The 11,414-nt window shown below is 44.8% G+C and overlaps 1 protein-coding gene across 1 annotated transcript; it reads left to right on the forward strand.

Annotated features, from left to right (window-relative positions):
* The first annotated feature begins 590 nt into the window (after window positions 1-590).
* Window positions 591-4,398, forward strand: LOC109918507 (claudin-4-like). Its single transcript, XM_048613245.1, has 2 exons — window positions 591-1,648; window positions 4,243-4,398. The coding sequence occupies exons 1-2, from the start codon at window positions 1,017-1,019 to the stop codon at window positions 4,253-4,255; spliced, it is 645 nt and encodes a 214-aa protein (XP_048469202.1). The 5' UTR covers window positions 591-1,016; the 3' UTR covers window positions 4,256-4,398.
* Window positions 4,399-11,414: the final 7,016 nt, after the last annotated feature.

Here is an 11,414-nt window from a genome sequence, read left to right on the forward strand (position 1 = left end):
GCTCATCACTGAGCCAGGACATGGGGAGAGGGCAAACAAGTACTAAGTGAATGGCAAACATCTTTCAATTGTGATAACCGAGGCTGAGTAGACTGTGTGGCGTGGAGATATATCATCATGATTCATCCTGATTGTGTAATATGTCAGTGAAAGATCAGACACCTTGAATTTAATGTTCAATGTCCAGGCGTGGTGTTGTGGATCCAGGGCAGCTCCTCATACAAACAGACACACACACACACACACACACACACACACGCACACACGGGATCTTTGAGCCACTTCGGAATAGCTGAGGTGGGGAAGCTTTTGCTGCAGGGAGGAGAACACCCTCAGCTATCAGACAAGAACACCACCCCTGGTATTTGATGATAAGTTTCTCAAGTGTATAAGAGATATGGGGACAGTGAAGAAAGAATAAAAACTGAGGTGGATGATCAGCCATGTTCTCACTGAATGACAGAGCAGGCTCAAGTGGGTGCATGGCCTACTCCTGCCCCTAATTCTTATGTTCCTAGTTATTTATTTCATCCTTTTAGGAACCCAGTTAATGCAGCCAAAACATTGCAGGAAATCAGCCAAGGGAAATTTCTATCCAAATCCTATATATTGCTTCCACTGTTTCAAGTCATCGGAGCATTTATAACATTACAGCAGTTTGAAGCCACTGTCAAACACTTGATGATCAGTAGCTTTGCCACTTGGTTGTAGTTCTAATTGGCGTCTCTTGGACCTGTCAGTCCTTTCCCACTCTCTCTCTCTGCTCCTCCCACACAGAAATCCATCCTTTAGGACGTGCAGGGAGAGCTGCCGACAGTATCACTTCCTTTGTGCCTTTGCTGGTGAGAGATGGTCGAGGTCAGAACCTTTCACTCAGGGGCCTACCTTCCTTTTTGTTGTTACGGCCTTTTAAGCTGGTGACCCTGACGGTTCTGAAGGTCAACAAGGGAGACAGGTGCTGCGGGGACAGCAGTCAGCATTTGTGGGAAGTTGCTGAGGAATTTTTCACAGACTCAATGGTGAGTCCCGGCTTCCAAGTGGTGGGATTCGTCACTTGCGTGCTTGGGTGGTTCATGGCCTGCGTTACTATGGTGATCCCGCAGTGGAAAATCCGCAGCCTTGACGGCAGTACGATTCTGACAGTGGAGGAGGGCTGGGAAGGGATCTGGATGAGCTGCATCAACGATAGTGGGGGTCTCCTGAGCTGCGATGTATATGATTCACTCCTGGCGCTGCCATCCGACCTCCAGGCAGCTCGGGCCCTCATGTGCCTGGCCGTGGCACTGGGCGTTTTAGCCATGGCGGTGTCAAGTGGCGGCTTGAAGTGCACCAAGTTTGCAAGGGGTGAGGAGAGGCTCAAAGTCTCGCTGACTGTAGCCGGAGGGACTTTATTTATCATGGCAGGAACGTGTGTCCTGATTCCCGTCTCCTGGACTGCTGCCAATATCGTGGCTGACTTCTACAATCCGCTGGTGCCCGTGTCCATGAAGACGGATCTGGGAGATGCTCTGTTCCTGGGCTGGGGCTCAGCCTGTGTCCTTGTCCTCGGGGGGAGCATCCTGTGCTGCCCATGTCCAGCAGCCAGTGAGCACAGCGAATGGTATATGAGGAATCGTGCTCACTATCAGCCTGCAGTCCCTGCAAACAGGTAACGGTCGCAGACAAAATCCTCAACTCTGTCCTTTCTCACAGCTCGGCTCAAATATCCCAACACTCACCCGGTCAGCGTCCCACCCGCCAACCTCCTTAAACATCAACTCATCCAAATTTCTGCTGCCTCACACCAAATCCCATTCACCCAATGCCCATACTTAATGACTTCCATATTGACACCCACTCCTGCAACACACTCCATTTTAACATCCTTGCTCCAAGGCCTCACCCTGTCCAGAATCAACTTGCTTCGTTAGAGATGTTGTTTAAAACAAGTTGTTGTTGTTGCTGCTATGGAAGGGTCACCTGATTTGGTAGGGCATGAGCACCATGGCGGTAACATCACAGTTTGTTTTAAATGGAGAGCACCAAATATTTTAGAGTGAGAATTATACTGGCCAACAATATCACAGGCGTCTTCGATGACTGGGGCTGAAGTGAATCAAACTCAAGTTGAAAAAGCGCCCTTGCAATTTCAATAATGGAACAAAAACACTTCAGAGTGAGTTACAGGCTGAAATTTAATTGAGAGGCTCAGGGAGTTTATATTGAATAACCAAATCCAGGGAATGAATTTTGGGCTGGAGATGAATTGAGGAATTCAAGAAGATTGTGAACTGTAGAATAACAGATATCCAGGAATGAATTACAGACCAGAATCTAGACAAGGGATGTAGGAGTTTATGGAGAGTATCAGATATCTGGGAATGAGTTATAGAATGGAGAAAATTAGCAGCGTGAATCCTGGCTGAATTTTGTTCTTTTGGCCTCTAGCCCAGGAACATCATATCTTCTTCGTAGCTCCCCTCAGAATATCTCAAATATGGTGAGCTACCTCAGCTCAGTCTAGAGGAATTAAATCTAGGACTCTCAGACTCAGTTAAGCTCAGTGAGGCAGCAGGAGTCATAGAGTCATACAGCTGTACAGCACAGAAACAGACCCTTTGGTCCAAATCGTCCATGTCGACCAGATATCCTAAATTAATCTAGTCCCATTTGCCAGCATTTGGCCCATATCCCTCAAAGCCTTCCCATTCATATACCCATCCAGATGCCTTTTAAATGTTGTAATTGTACCTGCCTCCACCACTTTCTCTGGCAGTTCATTCCATACACACATCATCATTTGTGTGAAAAAGTGGCTCCTTAGGTTGTGGGGAGTGATGTTTGCTGCTGTTTGTGGAATCTAGGAACTTCGGTTGCCAATTCTGCCTATATTTACATTACATTAGGTAACCTTCATGTTGCTTTGAGCAAAAATGAAAGACGTCAATTACCAACATCAGAACTGTGCCTGACATGAAGTTTGCTGATTATGAACTGAATATTTTAACAGGATTCTGTCGAAATTTCTGGAAAGTCATACCATCATCATTCACAGACTGAAATAACCTTTTCATTTGGCAATGATGATTAGAAACACCATTGAGTATTTATAAAGGAATGACTGTATAGTGTGGAGCAAGGTCAGATGTAGCAGTTACGAATGCTGTAACTGATCCCTGTGAAATGAGCAGTCTCTTAAACCATCATTCATTAATAGAGACATCTCATGTTTCACCCAGAGAAATGTTGTGCTTGATTGCAGGATCACCTCAGAAAGTCTGGCTTAGTAAATTAATGATGTAAGTGCTGTGGTCCGACACTGATGTGTCATCCATAGGAATATGCATCATGATACTCCAATACAGTACTGGGGAGTGCTGAACCATCAAAGGTGCCATCTTTCAAGGTCCTGCCTGCCCTTTCAGATGGGCTTAAAAAATTTCATTGTACTACTTCAGTGAAGTTACCCTCTGTCTCCTGACCAAAGTTTATTCCTCAATTCACACCACAAAAAACAGATTACCTGCTCATTAGCACATCGCTACATGTAGGAGCCTGCTGCGTGCAAATTAGTTGCCTTGTTTTCTACATTACAATCGTGTCTGTGCTTCAAAATTGCTCTATTAGCTGTAAAGAGCTTCACGATGCTTGGCGGTCAGGTAATGTCCTATAAAGATGAAAGTCTTTCTTTTGCATTGGGCTAGATACATATATTTGTGTGTGTTTTTTGTATCCATGATTGTATGCACACATCCTAATTTGCGCTCATTCTCTTCTGTAACTCCATGTTTTCTGACTTCTACTTAAGTAAAGCCTCCATTCAGAAATTCTTACCCCTCCAGGATTTCACCCCTTCCTATCTTTGTGATTTTCTCTACTGCTACAACTATCCAGGAATCCAGAATTTGTCCAACTTGCAAACACCCAATTTTTGCTCATTCTGTCAATGGCCACTATGCCCTCAGCTGCCTAGCTCCCAACTTTGGAATTCACTCACAAACCCTCCCAAACTTTTTACTTCTCTCTTCCTTTAAACCTCCCTATTTGACCAACCTTTGGTCACTTTACCAAATATATCGTTACGTAGTTTAGAGTGAAATTGGATTAGATAGTGCTCCTGTTAAGTGGTGTGGGACATTTTGTTACACTAAAGGTGCACACGCAGCTGTGTATACATATTTGGAAATAAGCTAGTATTTTCTATGAGAAGTTTGTTTCAATAATTTCACATGATAACACCAAACTTTTATTTGTAAATCCCAGGATCAACATCTGAATCTGCTGTTTACCATTTCTACAATATGGACCAGGAGCAACATTCAGAATTCCTGCAACATTGTCATCCCAGACAGCGATGAAGATTAAAGACAAGTCATCAAACTATATTAAATTGTGAAATAAAGTGCCAGCAACAAACCAGAATTTGTTGTCCTGGTGTTCTCCTTTCCATGGCAATTAACAAAATCAGAGAGACAACCACAGACACAATTCTACAAGTCTCCTGCTACGACAACAGAACGCTAGAACAGCAAAATTGTACAGCTGAGAAAGATGCCATTCAGGCCATCATGTCTGCACGGTTGCAGGAAAGTAGAGACATAGGGTCATTGAGCTGTACAGCACGAAAACAGACCCTTCAGTCTAACTCATCCATGCTGACCAGATATCCTAGATAAATTTAGTCCCATTTGCCAGCATTTGGCCCATATTCCTCTAAACCCTTCCTATTTATGTACCCATCCAGATGCCTTTTAACTGTTGTAATTGTACCAGCCTCCGCCACTTCCTCTGGCAGCTCTCTCCATACACGCACCACCCTCTGTGTGAAAAAGTTGCCCCTTAGGTCACTTTTAAATCTTTCCCCTCTCATCTTAAACCTATGCCCTCAAGTTTTTGACTCCCCCACCATGGGGAAAGACCTTGCCTAATTACCCTATCCATGTCCCTCATGATTTTATAAACCTCCACAAGGTCACCCCTCAGCCTCTGACGCTCCAGGGATAATAGCTCCAGCCTACTCAGCCCATCCCCATAGCTCAAACTTTCCAACCCTGCCAACATCCTTGTAAATATGTTCTTAACCCTTTCAAGTTTCACAACATTCTTCTATAGCAGTGTAACCAGAATTGCACACAGTATGCCAAAAGTGGTCTAACCAATATCCTGTTCAGCTGCAACATGACTTCCCAACTCCTATACTTAGTGCACTGTCCAATAAAGACAAGCATACCAAATGCCATCTTCACTATCCTATCTACTTGCCACTCCACTTTCAAGGAACTATGAACCTACACTCCGAGAACTCTTTGTTCAGCAACACTGCCCAGGACCTTACCATTAAGTGCATGATTCCTGCCCCAATTGGCCTTTCCAAAATGTAGCACCTCACATTTATGTAAATTAAACTCCATCTGCTACTCCTTGACCCATTGGCCCATCTAATCAAGATCCTGTTGTATTCTGAGGTAACTTTCTTCGCTGTCCACTACACCTCCAATTTTATTGGCGCTGTCTTGTGCTCCCATGAGGATCTTGAACAGTTCATCAACTTTACTGACACCTATCACTCCAGCCTCAAATTGGACCATCTCCAATATCTCCCTCTCCTTCCTGGACTGCTCTGTCTTCATCTCTGGTGACTGGCTCGAAACTGACATCTATTTCAAGCCCACCAACTCCCACAGCTACCCCTAGACTAGACCTCCTCTCACCCACCTTCCTGCAAGAATGCAATCACCTACTCCCAATTCCTCCATCTCCGCTGCTTCTGCTCCCAAGAGGGGGCGCTGCACTCCCGAACATCCCAGATGTCCTCCTATTTCAAGGACCATTACTTTGTCCCTCTAGTGATCGAAAATGCCTTTAAAAATATTTCTTGCATTTCCTGCACTTCTGCCCTCACATCCCCTACCCCCAACAAAAATAAAGACAGAATCCCCCTTGTCCTCACATATCACCCCACCAACCTCCGCATTCAATGTACCATTCTCTGCCACTTCTGCCACCTACAAAACGACTCCACAACCAAAGATATATTTCCCTCCCCACCCTATCTGCCTTTCATAGGGACCACTCACTCTGCGACTCCCTCATCTGCTCCACGCTCCCCACTAGACCCACCAGCTCCGGCACCTTTCCCTGCAACCGCAGAAAGTGCTACACCTGCCCCAGACCTCCCCCCTCACTTCCATTCAAGGCCTAAAGCAAACCATCCACATTAGACAGAGGTTCACCTGCACATCCATCAACTTGGTCTACTGTATCTGCTGTTCCCGATGTGGCCTCATCTACATCAGTGAGACCAAGCATAGACTCAGAGACCGTTTTGTAGAGCATCTGCGCTCTGTACGTGACAAACGACAACACCTTCCAGTCGTGAACCATTTCAACTCCCCCTCCCACTCCTTGGGTGACATGTCCATCCTGGGCCTCCTCCAGTGTCACAATGATGCCACCCGCAAACTGGAGGAGCAGCACCTTATATTCCGCCTTGGGAGCCTACAGCCTGTGTCCAACACTCCCTCTCATCCTCACCTCCTTGACCTGACACAACCTGTCTATCTTCTCTCCCACCTATCTGCCCCTGCCATCCCAATCCCCACCACTCCCTACCTGCACTCGCCTATCGCCATCCCACCTACCTTCCCCAGCCCCACCCCTCCTCTCTATTTATTTCCCAGCTCCCTTCTCCCTCCTCATTTCTGGAGAAGGGTCCCAACCCGAAATGTCAATTTTCCTGCTCCTCTGATGCTGCCTGGCCTGCTGTGTTCCTCCAGCTCCATACTGTATTATCTATAACCATACCTCCTATGTTCACATCTAAGTAATTTATATGAATGACAAAAAGCAGTGGACCCAGCACCAATCCTTGTGGCACACCACAGGTCACAGGCCTCCAGTCTGAAAAGCAATTCTCCACCAACACCCTCTATTTTCTACCTTTGAGTCAAATGGCGAGTTCTCCCTGTATTCAATGTAATCTAACCTTGCTAACAAGTCTACCATGAGGAACCTTGTCACACACCTTACTGAAGTCCATACAGATCACATCCACCGCTCTTCCCTCATCAATCCTCTTCACTACTTCTTCAAAAAACTCAATCAAGTTAGTGAGACATGATTTCCCATGGACATGTTGACTATCCCTAATCAGTCCTTGCCTTTCCAAATACATGTAAATTCTGTCCCTCAGGATTTCCTCCAACAACTTGCCCACCACTGATGCCAGGCTCACCAGTCTATAGTTCCCTGGCTTTTCCTTACCACCTTTCTTAAATAGTAGCACCACGTTAGCCAACCTTCAGTCTTCTGTCACTTTACCTGTGGCTATCGATGAAATAAATATTTCAGCAAGGGGCCCAGCAATCACTTCCCTCACTTCCTACAGAGTTCTAGGGTACACCTGATCAGGTCCCGGGGATTTATCCACCCTTATGCCTTTTAAGCCGTCCAGCACCTCTTCCTCTGTAATATGGACATTTTGTAAGATGTCGCTACTTATTTCCCCTGTTTTATATCTTCCATATCCTTCTGCACAGCAAACACTGATGCAAATTACTCATTTAGTATCTCCCCAGTCTCCTGCAGTTCAACACGTAGACAGCCCTGCTGATCTTTAAGGGACTCTATTCTCTCCCTACTTACCCTTTTGTCCCTAATGTATTTATAAAATCCCTTTGGATTCTACTTAACGCTAGCATGCAATAGACATTTGCTTTACCTTTTGATCCTCTTTTCAAACTCATTCAGGCCTGCCCAGTTCTAATGCCTTACAGAGTATTTGTCAGATATGGGCTGGCTTTGCACTACATGCAGGAAGAGATATTGACTAGGGTTGTAGCAGAGCAAGGGGACCAGCACTCTGCACAGTATCCCTGACAAGGGAATGTTTGTTAGTTCTACTCTAACTTAACGAAGCTGTGCAGAGTGACCTTTACTCAGATTGATCACCAACTGGTCAAAAGTGGAAACTGTTCCATTCTTTAGAACTGAAAGATGCAACATGGTAGGCAAACATCTCATTTTAACAAAATTGTCACTGATCTAACCAATTGTGTGAGTGGAATATAGTATTACATATTTTAATGTCAGCATTTTTATAATGAATCATTTATTGGAAATTTATCAAAAAAATTGGCATCAACTTAACTTTAAATTCATAGCTTTTCATTCAACCTATGTAAAATGGAAGCAGGTTAGAGAGTGGGAATTCCATGGTGGGTAATTTGTCTCCTGTTACCTCATTGCCTGTTCACCATCTGCAGGGCATGGTTCAGGGGTGTGTGGGCATGTCCTTCTCTTGCCTGTATGCGTACAGCTCCGGGGACTTGGCACATATAGAACATAGAACATAGAACATTACAGCGCAGTACAGGCCCTTCGGCTCTCGATGTTGCGCCGACCTGTGAAACCAATCTGAAGCCCATCTAACCTAAACTATTCCATTATCATCCATATGTTTATCCAATGACCATTTAAATGCCCTTAAAGTGGGCGAGTCTACTACTTTTGCAGGCAGGGCATTCCACGCCCTTACTACTCTCTGAGTAAAGAACCTACCTCTGACATCTGTCCTATATCTATCACCCCTCAATTTAAAGCTATGTCCCCTCGTGCTAGCCATCACCATCTGAGGAAAAAGGCTCCCACTGTCCACCCTATCTAATCCTCTGATCATCTTGTATATCTCTATCAAGTCACCTCTTAGCCTTCTTCTCTCTAACGAAAACAGCCTCAAAACCCTCAGCCTTTCCTCATAAGACCTTCCCTCCATACCAGGCAACATCTTGGTAAATCTCCTCTGCACCCTTTCCAATGCTTCCACATCCTTCCTATAATGCGGTGACCAGAACTGTACGCAATACTCCAAGTGCGGCCGCACCAGAGTTTTGTACAGCTGCAACATGACCTCATGGCTCCGAAACTCAATCCCTCTACCAATAAAACCTAACATACTGTACGCCTTCTTAACAACGCTATCAACCTGGGTGGCAACTTTCAGTGATCTATGCACATGGACACCGAGATCTTTCTGCTCATCCACACTACCAAGAATCTTACCATTAGCCCAGTACTCTGTATTCCTGTTATTCCTTCCAAAGTGAATCACCTCACACTTTTCCGCATTAAACTCCATTTGCCACCTCTCAGCCCAGCTCTGCAGCTTATCTATGTCCCTCTGTAACCTGCAACATCCTTCCGCACTATCCACAACTCCACCGACTTTGGTGGCATCCGCAAATTTACTATTTGATATTGAATCTGGTAGGATATTGCAAAATGGCGGCTGTGCCAGTTAAGTGATCAAAATTAGTGCATTTCATAGCAGTAAATACATGATGACAATGAGTCTCACACTCTACTGCCCACTGGGGACTCTGCTGATCTGGAGAACTTTGGGTTCCTGGCAGCAGCCTGAGGTGAGGCCCAATGAGTGTGGCAGAGTCCCTGATATTAAGACCATTCTAAGTAGTTTCAGCACTTTCCCAGACATTCCATTGTGCAGAAAAAATCATCCCAGGTGGCTCTAACTACACAAATAAATGGTTTCCCACAGACAATCAAGGTTATACAGGTTAAACAGGCTGTTCTTATACTAGGCCAGTAATTTTTCGCTTGTCTCCAATTGCTCATTGACACATCCAATTAACCCTTCATGATTTAACCTTAGTGGTCTAGTTTGAAGATATCATTTTTTTCAGCCTACCATTACATTCAGGACGGAAGATGGGGGAGGGTGTGGGAAACACTTGATTGGTACCCTATTTATCACAATCAATATTCATTACCTCCACTACCAAAGCTCAGTAGCAGCAGTGTGTACAATCTACAAGATGCACGGCAGAAACGCACCGAGGCTCCTCTGACAGCATCTTCCAAACCCACAACCATTTCCATCTACAAGACAAGGGAGCAGACGTAGGGGATTACCACCATCTGCAAGTTCCCCTCCAAGCCACTCACCATCCTGACTTGGAAATTTATTGCCGTTCTTTCAGTGTCACTGGGTCAGGATTCTGGAACTCGCACCCTCAGGGCATTGTGTGCCTACTTACAGGACATGGACTGCAGCAATTCAAAAAGGTCCCACTTTCTCAAGGGCAACTCGGGATGGGCAATAAACGTTGGCCCAGCCAGCAATGTCTGTGGCCCACAAATGAATTCAGAAGAAAATCCCAAGGGTATGTTATGCTTCTCCAGGACCAATGTTTAAAGTTTAGTAAAATCATCCATGAGGAATTCTGCCAAACCATGCCTACGACGCAATGTTATTGAAAATCAGGACTGGAGTTTTATCGGCAAATGTGGGTCCCACTGCCCATATTCAACGTGGGTCCTTAGCCTGCACAGGCAAAAGGTGAGACCTTGGAGGGGATTTGCTAATGGTAGCAATAGTAATGGTAGCTTAGCAATATCGCTGACAGGTTTGGTCGATGCTGAGACAGGAAGAGGATGGGGACATTTTGAGGTTTTGCTATGAGGGTTTTGAATACTCCAGTTATGCCATCCTTGCTGTGAGGGCAGCCATTGTTGGGGTCCTTCTGTGGGCTACAAAGTGGCCAAAAAGAAATGCTAATTGGTTTATTGATCTATCCACTTCCAGTTGGTGACATCCCTGCTTCTGGGAATATCCTTTGGCAAGTGGGATACTTTCTGCCACCATTTTACCAACTGTCTGCCTTCCACCCCGTTTGGGTTAGTATAATCCTAATTTAGTACGTAAACAGAACCTGATGGTGTCAAGAGTCAACAAGTTACCCTCCCATTACCCATTTCTGATCAATCCCCAATGAAAAAATTAAAAGGATTCCCTTTTCAAATAGTTATAAGTGCCTTAGGTATGCTGTGTTTGGGACACTGTCAACCAGATTTAGAGCAACTGCAAGTTCATTTTGCAAAACTGCCAGCGATTTAACATAAGCTGGCAAACTCCATAAGGATGGTTGATATGGGAACTTTACATATCACTTTGATAGCGGTAATCCTTTGAAGCAGAGTTAAAAGAAATTTGTTCAAAGTTGAGCAAACATCTTACATCAGCCAAGAGTTGACCATAAAATGCTTTTTAATCATACAATGCAGAGAAATCTCCATTTAGGCTCTTCTTAATACCTAACTTATCAAAAATACAAGGGTGCTACTTTAATTCCATTTAATCATCGTTTTCCCCCACTGAGAATAAGCTTTGGGTGGACAAATCCCACACGAGTTGTAGAGTTGGATTCTCTCCAGCAATGAGGGAGACCAACCTCGCTGGCAGAGGGCCAAATGTAGGAAGGTTTAACCAGGGCTTTGCTGTTCCATTCGTGTGGAGGATTCGCCTATTCAAAGCAATGCATACTAAAATGGAAAGTTATCCATCTCCTAAAGTCTAACTATAATGTTACCAATACTTGAAGAGGGGAAAGTATTACAGGGAAAGTGGATATCATTGC

Source organism: Rhincodon typus, chromosome 27 (assembly GCF_021869965.1).
Source record: "Rhincodon typus isolate 14 chromosome 27, sRhiTyp1.1, whole genome shotgun sequence".
In the NCBI taxonomy this organism is placed as follows: Eukaryota; Metazoa; Chordata; class Chondrichthyes; order Orectolobiformes; family Rhincodontidae; genus Rhincodon; species Rhincodon typus.